General features: G+C 33.5%; 3 protein-coding genes across 11 annotated transcripts in view; 2 read left to right on the top strand and 1 right to left on the bottom strand.

Moving 5' to 3' along the window:
• LOC126709531 (ATP-dependent Clp protease ATP-binding subunit CLPT1, chloroplastic-like) overlaps positions 1-17,888 on the top strand; it is a 90,588-nt gene that overhangs the window by 16,102 nt on the left and 56,598 nt on the right. The gene's annotated exons all lie outside the window — the stretch shown is intronic.
• LOC126709525 (rust resistance kinase Lr10-like) overlaps positions 8,217-17,888 on the bottom strand; it is a 58,441-nt gene continuing 48,769 nt past the window's right edge. For both annotated transcript variants that reach the window (XM_050409804.1, XM_050409805.1), the window contains exons 2-5: positions 10,805-11,042; positions 10,501-10,536; positions 9,787-9,816; positions 8,217-9,502 (exon numbers count right to left, since the gene is read on the bottom strand). In XM_050409804.1, the coding sequence (XP_050265761.1) occupies positions 8,370-9,502; positions 9,787-9,816; positions 10,501-10,536; positions 10,805-11,042 (1,437 nt within the window). In that variant the 3' untranslated portion in view covers positions 8,217-8,369. The remainder of the gene's footprint in view (positions 9,503-9,786; positions 9,817-10,500; positions 10,537-10,804; positions 11,043-17,888) is intronic.
• Positions 12,780-16,419, top strand: LOC126709527 (rust resistance kinase Lr10-like). Of its 2 annotated transcripts, XM_050409812.1 has the most exons (3): positions 12,786-13,405; positions 15,021-15,047; positions 15,131-16,419. In XM_050409812.1, the coding sequence occupies exons 1-3, from the start codon at positions 13,249-13,251 to the stop codon at positions 16,204-16,206; spliced, it is 1,260 nt and encodes a 419-aa protein (XP_050265769.1). In that variant the 5' UTR covers positions 12,786-13,248; the 3' UTR covers positions 16,207-16,419. The 2 variants fall into 2 exon arrangements, with proteins under 2 accessions (XP_050265770.1, XP_050265769.1); XM_050409813.1 differs by lacking the exon at positions 15,021-15,047 and having other exon boundaries at positions 12,780-13,405.

Raw genomic sequence — 17,888 nt, 5'->3', positions numbered from 1 at the left:
CTTTCTAACAAGCAGTATCAGAGTACAAAATTGAGAGGGTCTGATTAAAGTGTAAAATGATTGGAATTTTGGTTGGAGTGGAATAAAGGGGTGATTATGAATTGTACCAAATGACTTTTTAAGATGAAAAAAAAGGAAAAAATCTACCAACTTATTTATAGAGTTTTTTTTTTTTTTTTTTTTTTTTTTTTTTTTTTTTTTTTTTTGTGGAACAACTTATTTATAGAGTGATTGTACTTATATTTACCTTTTTGTTTCTACTATAACTACAATAAGATCACCATCATAAATATTTATCAAAATTAGGTTTTACAATAAAAAGAAAGATGTCCTAAAGGACTCTTTGATTCTATATATTGAAAAGGAAATTAATGTGATTTCATATATTGAAAGGGAAATTAATGTCAGTCTATGAGATTTTTCAATTCCTCCCCACCAACTTTCAAATGAGAGAGAGAGAGAGAGAAAGAGAGAGAGAGAGTATTCATCCGTACAACACCCTTATTTATGTTAGGAAAAAAAATACTTTGGGAAGACTTCAATGATAACCCCCCTGTGGAGCTAGAGAGTAGCTTTAGTCATGATTTGAATGGATTGTATTCTATAAGACGTTGGTCTTCTTCTGTGTTATTTTCTTAGTTTTAATGAAATCCCTTTTCTACCAAAAAAAAAAAAAAAAGATTTCAATTGAGTAGTTAGTATAAGAGAGTTAATACCGTACCAAATGTCATTTCAGTTTAGTCAAGGAAACGAAATATTTTGATATCAACTAATATCGGTATACCGTTTTGAAATTATCACTAATTTGATATATTTATATATATACATAGATTGATATATAAAAATATTTATTTATATGTTAATTAGTCAATGGTTATAGAATGTGTAAGAAATATTTAAAATTATAAATCTAGAATTCACCTAATATGTTAACCTTTAGTTAAAGTGTGAGCCAAATGATAATATTAGATCATTGATGTAGTTACTATTTAGTTAATAATAATAATAATTCAAGGAAAAAAAGAAGTTTTATACATGGGACTGATAGGAGATAGTACTATATCAGCAGGAACAATTGATATCTTTTACTACTTGCGGATTGAAACTTCAGGTTTTAAAATTTTTTAATTAAAAAAAAAAAGTTTAATTTGAAACTTTGAATGATCAGTTCATGTGGGATAGTGTCCTGTCAAAGCACACCGCCCAAACTTAGCGGTACGAAACAATTTGTACCGGCCGAGAGGATATATAATAACATTATTTTATTATTTATGTGTATATTTAACAATTTTTATTTTTAAATTTTTTTCGAGGATAAACATCCCTTATTGAAGTAAAAGAAAAAACAATTGGACACATGAGGTCCGCCCGAAGCACCGGTTGACCCAAGTCTATAAATTTTCACCCTCCCAAATAATTCTTGGTTACTCAGGAATAGGTGAGGAATCCATAATAATCCATATACTCTCCATAATCTATAAACATCTCTTATTGTATTTAACAAGTGAGTATGAGTTGAGTGATTAATGACTTCTCTCATATGTTCATTTGTTTGTTGTGATTTTGTCACGGATTGCCAAATGGGGAGATTAAGTTAGGACACATGTGATTTAATGTTAGGAATATATGTTAAACTAGAATTGACTAATCTTTTGACAAAACGCATTTTACTTGTAATTGGGTAGACCTAGGATGTATTTAATACTTTAAGGAACAAGGTTTCAAGATTAAGTGTTGAAGTCATGCAAGTCTGTACAAGAAACAAGTGAAGAAATTCTGGATTTTAAATCTTGATAGTTATCTTGACAACTAGTATTTATCAAGGTTTAAAAGGTTGCTAAATCCCGATGTTCGACAGTTAGCTCAATAGATAAGCTATCTATTGAGGTTTATGAAATTCAGTTTTTCAGAGCTGATTTCAATCCAATCCGTGAATACATGTTTGAGTTTTCTTTTCTCACAACCCTAAAGATATATAAGGATTGTTTTAAGGGCTGTCAAAGGTTGCGCAAGTGTGAAGCAAAGTTGTATTCATGCAAATTGTGACCAGAGACAGAATTTGCTCTAGTTTATCTTTCTCTTGAAGAAGTTGCTTTGTTTGTACACTGTAGAGTTTTGTAACCAAAGAGTTTCGTGATCTTCATCGTGTTGATGAATTAAAGAACTTTGCAGCCATCTTTCTTAACTTTGTGAGTAAGCCGCGTACTGGGATCTGCGTATTGAATTGGTTAGTCACGTATTGGGAGCCGTGCAATAAAAGGGAGAGATTGTCACTACAGAACAAGTCCAATTGGGTATTAGGGTAAGGGTTCAACTATAGGATGGTATAAAGTACTGGAATTTCTTTACTTGTAACCGCTTGTTGTGATAATAGTGAATTCTTGGGAGTGGTGACCTTAAAATCAACCGGTAGGGTTTTTGCCGTGTAGGTTTTCTCCATTCGTAAATAAATCACCGTGTCAATTTAATTTCCACTGCATTTAGTTATTTGGTGATTTGTTTGTGCTACCACGCTATTGCATGCTAATTGAATTAATTAATTAACTTGACTAATTAATTTGTTAATTTATCACAAGGGGTCAATACATTCTTGGCCTATCATCCTAAACCGAGAATTACTCTATTATTTTGACACGGTATTATTGCCTTTGCGAAAAGCTTCTCTACATTACAATATAGAATCCAGGGAGAAATAATGAAACTTCTATGAACTTGTTAAATTATATAAGGGGGCACTCACGGATTATCATGACCCACCATCACCAACCAAAACGAAACACAATTATGGTCTATGGAATTTTCATGGAAGTCTCTTTATAAATATGTGGTAGCTTTTTACTTGGTTTAGTTTGCGTGTTATGCACACAAAAACAGGACGCAAGTGGTGTCTCTGTTTAGTGGCTAAATTCCATGAAGCTACACTTGCATCACAAATTCACAAAAATCCATTAACACTTTGTTTTAGGAGTTTTAAAAACGTAAAAATGGAATGAGTAAATCATAAAAGAACAAAAAAGAAAGGAATAAAATGGAATGTATTTAAATAATGGAATTTAATGAGAAATAATAATAAAACTTGTACCAAAAATCATTTTTTAAGGAGATGCCTCCATATTAATCCTACAACAATAAACCTATGCTCTAAATACCAATTTAAAAATTCGCGTTAATGGAGATGCTTCCATATTAATCTTTGAAACAATGAACCTATGCTTTGATACCAATGGAAAAATTGCTATTTAGACCCCTAATTTGGCATCAATCTTGGCACTAGATACTTTTTTCAATTTGGCATTACATTCATCAACTAGTTCTTCTTCCAAGCTCTTCACCTTAACCCTATGGAAGAAATTCTCACAGTTAACTTCATCTATTACGACATTCAACTAATTGTAATCTTGGCAATAGTTCTTCTTACATTCAACCATTTGTAATGTTGGCAAATTCCAAGTCAAAAATCAAAATGTTTCAGTTTAATTGCAAGTTTCCATGTATTTTAATTTCATTTAAATTGTAATTGTATTGAGTCATTGAAGTTCAAGTTCAGAAGAAAGAGTACAAGTGCTGCAAAGGAATCTCGATTGAGCAAGATTCATCTTGTTAGATGAAATTATGAGTGAGACAACAAAATTTGGGTTTTAGTTACACAAAACAGTTTCCTTGAAATTCGTCTAGCCCTCAATCAAGCAAGTTTGCCTAAGAAAATCAGTTTTTTTTTTTTTGAATAACAAACTCCTTTGAGTGGGATAGTTATTGATGAGGAGAAAAATCACCCTCGTCCAAAAGAAGAGAAAGCTAGCTTTGTCCATTCAGCCAGATTCGTCCATCAAGTCAACATTGTCCATTTGACGAACGACTACAACATACATTAAATGAGTTCCCCATAAATGACATGAGTAACGGTTAACACGCTAGACAGGAAAAAGCGTAACCGACGGACCAACGGGCAGAAGACCATTAAAGTCTATTACGCCTCCGCATTCATTACTGATGAATTATTAAGATTGTCCATCTCTCGAAGGATGAATTAAATGCTATTCAATGCAAGGTGTAATGTATAGACATCAACTAACAGACGAAGCCATAAAAGACATTCAATGCCTAAGACAGCTAAGGAGTAACGTTCAGGCACCTATGGACGAATAGCAGTTGGCAAACAATAAAAGCCAGCAATTAATACCAACGGCTCCATATCTCATGAATGCAGATATTCATTTAGACATTGAAGACAAGGGCTATAAAAACCCACACAAACCAAAGGCAAAGGTACACACAACTCTCACCCTAAAAACTATTCTCAAGTTGAATTCTTTTGCAATATACTTCAATTGAATCCTATTCTAACTTAATTATCGGAGGGTGTTTGGCAAACGCCACACCGATGTATCCATATTTCTCCACCTCATATCTTATTGCAGGTTTGTCTCTGGAAGAAGGCAATAGCTTCGTCCATCTGTATTGACAAGCCAGAGAAGAACACAAACAGGTTCATCTCTGGACGAAGCCAACACCTTTGTCCATCTATATCAACGAGGGGTTTATACTGACAATTTTTTGCATCATCAGTTATCAATTTTAATTTTTAAGAAATAGTTTTTAGCATGCCTCAAAGTTACAATACTTTTCATATAATTATCAATTTTATTAAGAATCACACATTAGAAAGCTTTGAGAGAGAATCTCCATATGCAATTGTATATCAAAAACTGAATGTAAAATACATAGCCTCTGTGTTTATATACAGAACCAGAGGAGAGCGGGAAAATAGGAAAAGAACTAACTAGTTATTACACGTGTGCTAACCAACTCCACATTATAAGCTTAAGTAAAACACATGTTGTTTAGCTACTTCAATCATAAACTACAAGTAGCTTAGACAGTTGAATAGATACTGCTACTCTATCAACTGTAGCTCTACTATATTCCCAGTTACACTAATTTGCAAAGAAAAAACTCCCATTGGACTAGAACCACAAATACGTTGTAACTTAAAATGTCACTAAATCTCATTATGTGCATGGCATTGACTATAACTTTACGGAGTCCATGATAATTTAAAGTATGTCGAAGTAAAAAGGAACATTTTGGCCACCTTGTCGTGTTCAATCATTTTCATACCAACACTTTTTTTTCTCTATTTTTTTTTCCTCGTGGAATTTCATACTAGCTCTTAGTTTTCCTTGAAACAACATTATCATTATTGAATAAATGAAGCTTCCTTATCTTTTTTCATAGTCCCAAACTTGATATGAACTGAATTTAAAGAAAAATTTATTAACTATAATTTTTTCTTCAATGATGGATACTATAAGTCCATAAAAAAGACACCAATTTGTTTTTGTGTAAGCAGGATTTGAATTAAAGTCTCTTATTTGAGAATGATTTTTTATTTATTATTATTTTTTATGATTGAGTCAATTGGAATTCATGAATTTATGAATTGTTTATTTCTTTTGAAAATTTGATAATAAGGTTCAAGAGTTATGTAACTCAATTGATATCACTTGGTGTTTTAAAGTTTTTAATGAAGATGTTTATAATTCAAATCCTTCCAACTCAACTATCAAAATATAAAGACATTTTTATTAGAAACACAAAAAAAATCAATTACGTTACAAGCTTTTTGTGAATTTATTAACTGTAGGGTAAAAAGCTTATTGGATGATAAGAGGCTCAACAACAATATGAACAAGTTTGGTGTGGACCAACCTGGAAAATAGCTTCTATTCACAAAAACTTGAAAATGACTTTTTGCAAGTTGTGTCATGTCATCCCTATCTTTCTTCCTCCTTTTTTTGATAAACTACAATATATATTAAAAACTAAAATATAGGAATAGATAAGCAAGCACCCTTACCGGCCGAGTCTAAATACTCTTGGGAGATTGTCTTTATTAAAGCCAAAAGATTCTTTACAGACTAGGGATAGGCAATCACCCTATCTTTCCTTGTTGCTTTCTCACAACATCAATTAAAAATACAACTTGAGGTCCTACACATTAAATTATATAGCTCAGTGAAAAGTTCAACATGTTCAATTAAATTATATATCTCACTACTAAAATATCAATGAAAAATACAATGGGTCATATACTACGTAAGAAAAGTTAATCAAATTCTTCGTTATTCAACCATAGGAATATTAAGAAACTCGTAGCTCAAATTAATCCAAGAAGTGACCGCTTCCCACCAGCCTTACAAAAAGATCCGATGACAAGATTGAGGGCAATGAAATTTTACACACTGAGGCACAAAAAGAAAATCCCAACACAAAAAACTTTTCAGCATGGGCTTTATATCTTCTATAATGGGCTATAAGGCCCAATTTATGTCTAAGAAGTTCTTATGTGTAGACCAACCTGAAAAATAGTTATTTTTGTGAGTAATTTTCACTCAATGACAAAAGACTTCTTGAGCCACTTGTATCTGTGAGTAATTTTCACTCAATGACAAAAGACTTCTAGAGCCAGCTGGTGCCTTAGATTTCTTCTAAAGGGGTAAGTTTAAGTTTGATTATTATTCACTCTTCTTATGGGATGTGCTCGACGACTTTTAGCGAAATAAAAATTAAAACTTTCAAACGAAAATCAGAAGTTGAGTGCAACAATATTCCAATACTTGTTTCTTTTTTGGTAGAATCAATATTTTTTTTCATCCACATGAATTGATTGAAATTTGCAACAAAGATTCTAATATTTAGTATTTGTTTCAAATGTTAAATTGCACTAGCACTCCTTGAACTTTCAAGTTGTTCCATTAAGGCTCCATAATTATGTTTTTTTTTTTTTTGGGGGGGGGGTCATTTTGGTACAATAACTTTGATACTATATCAATATTTAGGCCCCCGTCTATTAGTGCCCAGTCCATTTTCTACCAAACGGAACACCCAGTCTCAGAAGGCACATGGGTCTTAGGTGAGCCAAAATGTTTTCGCATCCAATAATGAAAAAATGAAGGAAATATTGAGAAAACCAAGGATGAAAGTAGGAATTTGTCTTTGAGGAACCAAAACATGAACAATAAAATTTTTTGATCATTCAACATTCAAGAATTAAAAAAAATATTAAAATTCAAATCTAAATTAGTATACTCATTTTGATCCTTAAGTTATGAAACTATTGTCATTTTAGTACTTATAATCTCACTTGACACACAAACACGAAGCTAATAGAATAATTAGGAATAATTAATTACTGATTCTCAAAAAAAAAAAAAAAAGGAATAATTAATTACTAGTATTAAAAAACCACATCTGCATCTAAATAAAAAAAAATAAAAAAATCAACATCAACATCAACATCAAAAAAGAAAAATGAAATTATGGTTTTCTAAAGAAAATAAATAAAAAATGGAAAAAAAAAAAAAAAAACACTCTAGTTTCCTTTTATTTTCTTTCATTTCTTGTGAAAGTTAGCGTTGCCTGTGATCAAACCATTCCAATTCTTGGAACAAACCTCGCTGAGTATTTCTCTAGAAGAAGCTTTGAGGTTTGGATTTTATTTTCTCTCTCTCTTTCTCTAGCTTCCTCCATTTGTTTGTACATCTATAGGATGCTAAGGGATACTCAATATTTCAAGAAAAGTTCAAATGTGTTAGAGTATTTCTTCATTCGGGCAAGTAAGGGATTGGGACATTCTGATTTCAATACGGTATGCAGAGTCCAAGTTAGGCGTGATTCATAAAGTCGAAGTTGTATATTCATAGACAATTTTAATTCCCACACACAAATAAATAAAGCTATGCCCTGTTATCTCGGACACTTAAATTTTTGCTACATCTTGTGCACTTAAATTAGTACAAGATGAATACGTAAAAATAAAAGAAGTCACATTTTCAAGAGCTAAAACAGGAATATTTTCATTGAATGGGACAACTCTAATTGAACAGCCTCGTTGATTAAGGAATATTAATTATCTGCACAACAATAATTTATCCTCTATAGGAGGCAGGGCAGCCACTAATTATTTATGAATTGATAGCTTTTTTTTTTTTTTTTAAATGATAATAACATGAATTAATTGCTAACCATGCATGTGAGTACTGAATATATAAATAGGTGTAAAGCAATTTCTACAACTGGGCTATTGCCACTCCAAAATATATTGCCCGGTTTTTCAGCATTGTTTATTAACTTAATCAATTACACATTCACAATTATAAAGTTATAAATATTTTTTTCCTTTTAAAGAGACTTTAACAAATAAATATACCACGCACTAAGCAAAAAAGAAAAATTGTTGTAGATAAGGATAGCTATCATAAATCAAGGGACCAATTATTTGTCATACAAAAATATGAAATGTCTTTATGCTATCATATATGTGAAGAATAATTGCTCCAGTTCTGCTGTGGTGTTAACTTTCCTTGCATTTAAAGTATAGCCGATTGACTTGATTCACCTGATTGAAATGATGAACTAATTGAATTTAAATTGTCTCCTACATCCCCTATCAGTCTTGCTGGTGATGATGATAGGAAAGGCTTGGAAGGCATTTGTAAGCATTCAACTTCTCCTTCAAGCATTTCTACAACTTTGTTCATTGAAGGACGGTCACTAGGCTTCATCTGTATGCACCATAATGCGACTATGATCATCTTCTTAACAATTTTCTTCTCCTCCTCTGTGGCATCTTCTATTTCTATGTCATTTCCTTCACTAAATTGGCCATAGACCCAAGTTGGGAAGTAAATTTGGCTTGAATGGTCTGCAAATGCATTCACGTTCTTTCTTCTGTTGGCCATTTCCAACAATAACATGCCAAAACTATAAACATCAGCTTTATAGGAGACCCCTCCAATATTTTTATAGAACAACTCTGGAGCTATATATCCTAGTGTTCCCCTTGCAGCAGTCAAAGACACTATACTATCATCTATTGGATAAAGTTTTGCGAGTCCAAAATCAGAAATTTTTGGGGTGAAGTTCTCATCAAGAAGAATGTTATGAGGCTTAATATCAAAATGCAAAATTTGCATGTCACATCCTCGATGCAAATATTCAATTCCATGAGCCACTCCAAGAGAAATATCGTATATTTTCTCAATACTTAAGGTGATATTCCCTTCTTGAGAAAAAATGTACTTGTCAAGAGAACTATTAGGCATGAATTTGTATATAAGGGCACGCTTTAGTCCCTCAGCACAGTAGCCAATGAGTTGCACCACATTCTCGTGGTGAATTCTTCCAATTGTGGCAACTTCATTGATAAAGTCTTGACCGTTTGCTTTGGACTTACCTAACATCTTTATAGCTACAAGATGGCCACTTTGAAGCTTTCCTTTATATACAGAACCATAGCCTCCTTCACCCAATTTATCTTTGAAACCTTTGGCCATCTTCCTAATTTGTGAGAAAGAGTACCTAATTGGCACGAGGTTATTTTGGCTTTGCAGAAATTCTTCGATAACGTCATACATTGATAAATGCCTTCTACACCACTTATATATAAAAAATGCAATAACACAAGGAATCCCCAACACAATTTTTGCTGCAAGTTGTAGTCCTGTGTCGGAACATCACGAAAATAATTACTATAAGAAAACAAATTTGTTCCCGTAATTAATGCTCTTATCACTTATAGTTTTTGGTTGAAAACATAACTACGACTTACAACTAACCGCATTCATGAATCGTAATAATCAAGAACAATAAGTACTGTATATTTCGTGTAAATATCACTTTCATTTTTATCTTCTTGCTATGCGCTACTTCAAACTCAAAGTCTTAATGATCTGCTAAAAAAAATTAAATAAAGTAGATCAAAAAAGAGACACAGGTTCTTCTTACCTATGGTAGCCTCTATTGCCCGCAAAGTAACTGCAAGATATATAAGAAAAATGAATTATTATTTTTTCCTTCTAACATAAATTAAATTAATTAATCAATGAAATAAATGACATAAATAACTTCAAATGTCCAGGGCATAATAAATCAACTTTAAGTAACTTTCTCCTGCTCCTTACCAAAAGAAAAAATAGGAACATGCTAAACGTGTACTACATGTTTTACAACATAAATCTTACAAACTGATATAACAATTAATGTAATTAGTGGACTTCAACGGCTTCAAAAATAAATATTTGAATTGCCTATTAGTGGTCGGGATTCATGAATAATACAGTTAGTTGAGACTGATTAAAAAAAAAACCGGCTGGGAGTGGAGGATTTGACAATCCTCCATTGAGACTAACAAATAAAATTTTAATTAAGTTATAGAAAATGTGCAAACATGCATAGATTCCTAACTCTTTGTTATCGCAGAACCAGAGAGATGAAAGGTACAAATTTTTAATGGAAAGAAGAAGCTAATTTCTTAAGGAATTCCATATTTTCCCTTTTCATTTCCTCATGCCTAAAAAGTTTGAGATCAATTTGTTGCCCGAGTACATGGTTATTGCTCTACATGTGTCATCATTAATTAGGCACAATTACTCATGCAATTTTATTCCATTGTCCATTCTAAATTATCCTTCAAACTACTTTTTCAGATAGAAACCTCACCTATGACGAAAACTGCGATAATGAAACCGATTCTGCCTGCTTTGACAAATAAAAAAAAAACATCAGCGTTTGGAACCTTAAAATTAAAAATCAAATCATTATAATTAAACTACAATAAATATTACCCTACCATGTTAATTAGATTAATCGGTTTTGATTTTTGCTATAGAATTTCAATACATGAATGGTTTGTGGCAGTGGAGAAATGAAAGAGTTCAGAAAAGGAGGAAATGTGCAGAAGGAAAACAGTGGTCAACAACACGGTATGAATTTAATTTATCTCTTTCTTTCTAGCATTGTTTACCTATACCGAAGCACTGAACGTTGTTCCCGTCATCGAGGTAGCATTCACCACGGTTCCATCTTCCGCAATAGCTTTTACAAAAACCTGTGAGCCATGAAAGTTCAAAACCGTATACCAATTCGTTGTGGACGTCTGCACAGGAAATATTAATTGGGTCATCATTTCCTGGCCAAGATGTTATGAACATCTGCTCTACTTTGCACGAGTCCACCACATCGGCTGCGTTCGTCCTACCAACCTTAACATATCTATATCTCTTGAAATGAGAAATAGAAGAGTTGGAAGAGTACTGATCTCCATTGTCAATATTGCAAGTAGAAGCGTCCAAATAGAATGGAGAATTCACTGGTTTTTCACAGCTCATCCAAACCACACTCCATGATAGTTCGGGATAAGTGGTATATGCAGAAGGATATTGATTGAAATTATGGCGAATTAAAGAATAACTCGGGGTGGAGGAGTAATTATCCTTCTGTATACCTGAGTCCACGATCCGGATAGTGTAGTTATTGTAATTGATTTCCTGTACGTAGTATTTTCTTTCAAATAAGTATAGCACTGTATGATTGTTCTCACACGACAGCTCACACCTTGAGTCCCCGCACTTTTCTGGGTCGTTCTTCAATCGAAACGGAAAGCTTATGTTGTGGATGTTGCCACAGGAAGAAGGGGCACAGTAGTGATGATTAACCTTAGCAGTAGCACTACAAGTTTCATGGAATAGAACAAGAGCAATAAAGGCCGTGAGTACTGCACTCAACGTTAATCCTCTTGCCATTGAGGTAGATGAATTTTTCCGATGGTACATAAACATATATAATAAGAACTTCTTTGTGGTACCGTGTTAAAAATATCTTCCAAAAAGAAAGTGAAAATTAGAGCGCTGGAGTCAAGTGAAAAAAAAAAAAAAAAAACAGAGAGACAGCACTGGAGAAAAAAAAAAAAAAAAAAGAGAATGAGAGCGTTGGAGTCAAGTAAAAAAAAAAACAGAGAGAGAGAGAGAGAGCGCTGGAGAAAAAAGAGAGAGAATGAGAGCTGTGCTAAATGAGGAAGAAGATAAAAAAGAAGGGGATAGGGATAAGATAAAAGAAGGGGGATAGGGATAAGGAAGGACAACGTGTGGAAGAAAAAAAAAAGAAAAATTTATGGATGAAATGAAGGCCGGAAATAGGGGAAATAATATAATGAATAAAAAATCTTAATTGAGACATGTTATCATAATATTTTCACAATAAATTTTAAGTAACAGATTGTTATTAGTTAATATTGGTGAGTAAAAAAATAATTTCAGTGGTGGGTTCAAATTAAAACTAGTATCAACTTTACTCATAAATTTTGTAACCTTAGCAATAGCACTACAAGTTTCATGGACTAGAACAAGAGCAATAAAGGCTGGGAGTACTACACTCAACGTTAATCCTCTTGCCACTGAGGTAGATGAATTTTTCCGATAGTACATAAACATCTATAATAAAAATTTCTTTGTGGTACTGTGTTAAAAATATCTTCCAACAAGAAAGTGAAAATTAGAGCACTGGAGTCAAGTGAAAAAAAAAAAAAAAAAAAACAGAGAGACAGCACAGGAGAAAAAAAAGAAAAGAAAAAAAAGAGAGAGAATGAGAGCGTTGGAGTCAAGTAAAAAAATGTTGTGAAAGTATTGCGAAATATGTTGTGGGCGTAACATTTCTCATTAAAAAATATAATTGTTGGTAAATTTTATATTATTTAATAAGTACAAATAAATCTATTTCTTACATATTATGTAACAATGATATAATAGTTAATTTATATAAACTATATTTTCTATCCTCTTACTTTTATTTTTAATCAAACAAAAGAGTTTTCCACCCCTCCAACTAAACACACACGAGAAAAAACTAAATATTTTCTATCCTTCTACTAATTTTTCATCCTCCCACTTTTCTACTCCGCCAACCAAACAGAACCTAAGAATAGTTATCCCAACCTTACTGTTGTTTGTGCTTTTCATCGTAGACCTTGGAGAAGGCCACAAATGGTGTCCCAAGGTTCGGTGCGGAGACCATGGCCTAGACATCCGATTTCCTTTCCAACTCATCAAAGACAGGCAGCTAGACCACCACGGTGGCTATGATCTCTACTGCAATGATAAAGATGATACGGTGCTTGAGCTGTCAACTTCAGTAAAAGCCTTTGTTAAAAACATTGATTACAAATCTCAGTCAATTGAAGTAACTGACTCAGATGGCTGCTTTCCACGGAAAATCCGGGGACTCAAACTCAATTTATCTTCTTCGTCTTTCCAATTCAAAAATGATCTTTCTGACTATGCCCTTTTCAAATGTCCGCCAGATACATAGTCTTCTTATTATCTGATTCCTTGTCTTAGCAGCTTTTCAACCTCAGTTTATGCTTTTCCTTCGGAGAGAGACATCGGCGACTTGTCCATATTATCATGTACAAAGATGTATAGCGTTTCATCAGTTCCATTTTATATATGGCGTTCTCATTCTCTTCAATTGACATGGTCCGGATCGGAGTGCGGACGCGGTGAAGTGAAAGGCAAGAACTGTAGATTCCAGGAAAATAGCACTGATGTGAGAACTGAGTGCAAAGACAAAGGTACGTATTATTTCCACTTCTATAATCACCCAAGTTCTTCACGTTTCAAGCCAACATGTATTTGATTTTATCAACCTCAGTTTATAAATGCTCTGCGACGGTAATTTCCTGTAACCAGTCATGGGGTGCTAAGTTGTGTCTCAATTGTTATGAATCAGCCCCCAGGTCACCAGTCACGTTCCACCACGTCGCTGGTGGCTTCAAGGAACCCACCCCATCACAGCTGGTCATCCATTCTTCTTCCTTCTTCTTCGTTTCGTATCGTACTCTGTTTCTTCCTTTTATTTTCTGTGTTGTCTGCTCGTTTGAACTTCACTGCTTTGTTAGTTAATTTGTTTTGTGTCATTTTTTAATTTTATCTTTTTTTTATAACATTAATTATATCTTTTTGTTTGTGAACTTCAAGTGATTATCAATTTTTTTTTTCAACTTATTCCCTTTATTAATTTGTTATTCTTAATAATATTGAATTGATATTTGGGCTTAAAAGATTGACATACTAATTAAGATGAAAGACTTTTAGTAAAACTCACTATTATTATAGTATTATGTGTTAGGAGGAGGTATAAATTATACTTTGCCTAATATTGAATAATTACTACATGTGTCTCAAAAGAATTTGAATAGGCTGGTAGCTCATCAGTTGGTACCAAACCTCGGGGTATCAACATAAAATTTAGCTAAAGTTTAATGCAAGTGTGGTTAATTGATTAATTAAGGAAGTCCATTGCTTAGCACATTAGACCTCTTAACATCCTAAACATGAAAACAAAGTTAGAATGCAGTATTACCTTGCTAATGAGAATAATTATTTAGGGTCCGTTTGGATACAGCTGAAAACTGAAACTGAAAACTGAAAAACACTGTAGCGAAATAATTTTTAAATGTGTGAATAGTATCGTGAGATCCATTTTTAATGAAAAAGTTGCTGAAAAGTGAAATTTGTGGGTCCATAAACAGTACACGATGTGCTGTGATTGGTCCAAAAAAATTTGAAAAGTCAAAGTTTGCGGCTACTGTTCATTAAACAGTGCATGAACAGTAACCACAACACTCAAAACGCGTAAAAAAAAAAAACCCAAACAAAACGCAGACGCAGAAGTTTTCATCCCAATCCAAACGCAACCTTAGTGTTTTAGGAGTACAATAATAGCATGGTACTTTAGTACTTTACTAAATACTTACTCGTGTCTCAAAAGAACTTGAATAAGCTTGTAGCCCATCAGTTGGAACCAAACTTTGCAATATCAACATCAATTTTAGATAAATATTAGCATAAGTGAGGTAATTGTTTAATTGAGGAAAACTCGTTGCTTAGAACATTAGACCTCTTAAAAGCCTAAACATGAACTCAAAGCCTAATTATTTAGTGTTTAAGGAGCACCACGACTTGGAACTTCCTCATCTCACATAATAATTAATCCTACTAATTAAAATTCATGATGGAATCCATCATTCATGTAAGAGAAGAAAGCATCACGTCGATGTATTCTAACAGTACCATATTATTTTTTTACTAATAGTAATAGAAATTTTACACACAATTACTTTTTATTATTTATTTTCTCTTTTGAGATATGTAATAAAAAGATGATCATATTAAAATATTTTACAGGTACATTAACAAAAATAGTGATAACTGGTGAGTTTCTTGTTGGCCATTTTTGAAAATTAATAGTAAATTATTTTTTGTTTTTTAGACTCACGAATATGTTTAACATGCAGGTTCCAGCTTGGGGTCATTTCTTTTGATACTAGTAATCTATGCACTCTACCGTGTCTATCGCTATGACAAAACAGAGAAAGAAAATCAAGCTAGGATTGAAATGTTTTTGGAGGATTACAAAGCTCTCAAGCCCACAAGGTACTCGTATAACGATGTTAAAAGAATTACAAATCAATTTACTGAGAAGTTAGGACAAGGAGCCTATGGAATAGTATTCAAAGGAAAATTTTCAAATGAAATCCATGTAGCCGTGAAGATCCTGAACAGTTCCAAGGGCAATGGGGAAGAATTCATAAATGAAGTGGTAACAATGGGTAGAATCCACCATGTTAATGTGGTTCGCTTGGTTAGCTTTTGTGCTGATGGATTTAGAAGAGCTCTAGTGTATGAGTTCTTACCAAATGAATCACTAGAGAAGTTCATTTCCTCAGTAGATTCTAACTGTTTCCTTGGTTGGGAAAAGCTACAAGACATTGCTCTCGGCATAGCAAAAGGAATTGAATATCTTCACCAAGGATGTGATCAACGAATCCTCCATTTTGATATTAAACCTCATAATATTTTGCTAGACCAAAATTTCAATTCAAAAATTTCTGATTTTGGTTTGGCCAAGTTGTGTGCAAAAGATCAAAGTGCAGTGTCTATGACCACAGCTAGGGGGACCATGGGTTACATTGCACCCGAAGTGTTCTTTAGGAACTTTGGGAGCGTGTCTTACAAATCAGATATTTATAGTTTTGGAATATTGTTGCTTGAAATGGTTGGAGGTAGGAAAAATGTTGATGTAACCATGGAGAACACTAGCCAAATATATTTCCCAGAATGGATCTACAATTTGTTAGAGCAAAAAGAAGACCTACGAGTCTATGTTGAGGATAATGAAGATGCTAAAATTGCAAAGAAACTCGCAATTGTAGGACTCTGGTGCATCCAATGGCACCTAGTGGATCGTCCTTCAATGAAAGTTGTGGTCCAAATGTTGGAAGGAGAAGGAGATAAGTTAACCATGCCTCCTAATCCCTTTGCATCTATAGGCCCTACAAGAATCAATGTAAGTATGCTTGCAAGGCGTTAGAACCAGGAGTTAGAAGTCATCCTAGAATCAGAGTAGGAGTCCTCGACAATCATAAAAGTTGCAATCATTTTGTACTCAAGGATTGAAATTATTAACTTTGTGGTCAATGTAGGGACTTCAAGTTTTCTTATATCAGGTTTAAGCAAAATTGTACTTATAAAAATGTATTGCTTAATTCCTATTGAGATAGTAAAGAATATACAATTAATTTTATTGTGAAATGATGGAAATATATATGATGGTGTCATAAAAAACATCAACTCCTAAACTCGTCCATATGTCTCGTCTAATGAAAGGCAAGCTAGGACAAACCAAATAGGCGATGTGATCGTCCCAAGCATCCTGGCTAACCTCGTCCGTCTTTGGAAGGACGAGATCCCATGGGAATCTTACCCATCCTTCATCATTTGGACCAAGGACAAGCCGTCCTAGATAGTCTCGTCCGTCTTTAATGAAAGATGGACGAGTTCACCAGATTGAACTACTAAGTGCCAAATTCTACATTAACTACTATGGAACGGGCCGTCCAACCTAGGTAACTTCCATAGCGATTATGGAAGTTACCTCCAATTCTCCAGACTCCTCGACATTAGCAACGGTTATTAAACAGATAACCGTTCCACACATACTATATAAGGATTCTTCGATGAAGAGTAAGGTATTCAGACATTTTTTTTATTAAAGAAAACACTCCTTCCTTACCGAGAATTCCAAGTTCACTAATTTCATCATCGGAGGACTTTTGGCCGGTCTCCACCGGTCTCCTCTGATTCAGTGTTCTTGTTTTACAAGATATAGCCCAAAGATCATCATCGTTCGAGACTTGTCAACCTACTGATATCCAAGGAACCATCAATATATAAAACAAAGTAAAAGAAACAAGAAATATATATTGATATACTTTTATATTGAATGGAACCTCATTTGATAAACATAGAGGAAATTATGTTTGTGGTCGTGGGCGTGGAAGGAAGAATCAATATAGAGAGGATCATTCTCATAATTCTTCAAAAAGGAATAACACACCTTATCATTAGAAGAATCAAAATGGCAAGCGTTTACAAAATAAACCATCAAACGGTCATGAAGAAAAGTGTTATAGGTGTGGAATGGAAGGTCATCGGTCACGTACTTGTCGTACTCCTAAACATTTGGTAGATCTGTACGAAGCCTCCATAAAAGAAAAGGGAAAGAGAATTGAAACAAATTTTGTTGATCACAATGATCTTGAAGATCCCATGGATCTTGACCTTCCATATGGAGTGGATATGAATCATCTTGATGTCTCTGATTTCTTTGAGGATGTTGATGGAAAATTCAATAATTTGATTGGTGATGGAAATGTCCATACCAATTAATTATTTTTTTTTATTACATAAATCTTATTACTACTATTGGAGCACTGAGATCCAAAACACACACACACCAGTCAATATAACTTCTTGACTGGTGTGTGATTTGCTTATATGTTGAGGAGAAAACTAAGTTCTTTTTGGAAAGGGTGTGGAATGTTGTGCCTTCTTGCATCTTTTGGAACATTTGAAGTGAGAGAGACAGATGAATGTTCGAGGGGCAAGAACACCTTTGAGGAGAGAATAAAAGTCTGAGTTGTTAGTACTTTGTTTTATGGGATATTCCTAGACGACAGATGAGTTTGCCTCCTTGAACTTAATGTACATTTA

Source organism: Quercus robur, chromosome 12 (genome assembly GCF_932294415.1).
Source record: "Quercus robur chromosome 12, dhQueRobu3.1, whole genome shotgun sequence".
In the NCBI taxonomy this organism is placed as follows: Eukaryota; Viridiplantae; Streptophyta; class Magnoliopsida; order Fagales; family Fagaceae; genus Quercus; species Quercus robur.
This window is presented reverse-complemented; position numbering and strand designations above follow the sequence as displayed.

Coding starts and splice junctions, on each gene's coding strand:
- LOC126709527 (XM_050409812.1), top strand. CDS start 13,249: ATGTATAGCGTTTCATCAGTTCCATTTTATATATGGCGTTCTCATTCT. Junction 13,406..15,020: donor AACTGAGTGCAAAGACAAAG/GTACGTATTATT, acceptor AATATTTTACAG/GTACATTAACAAAAATAGTG. Junction 15,048..15,130: donor AACAAAAATAGTGATAACTG/GTGAGTTTCTTG, acceptor TTTAACATGCAG/GTTCCAGCTTGGGGTCATTT.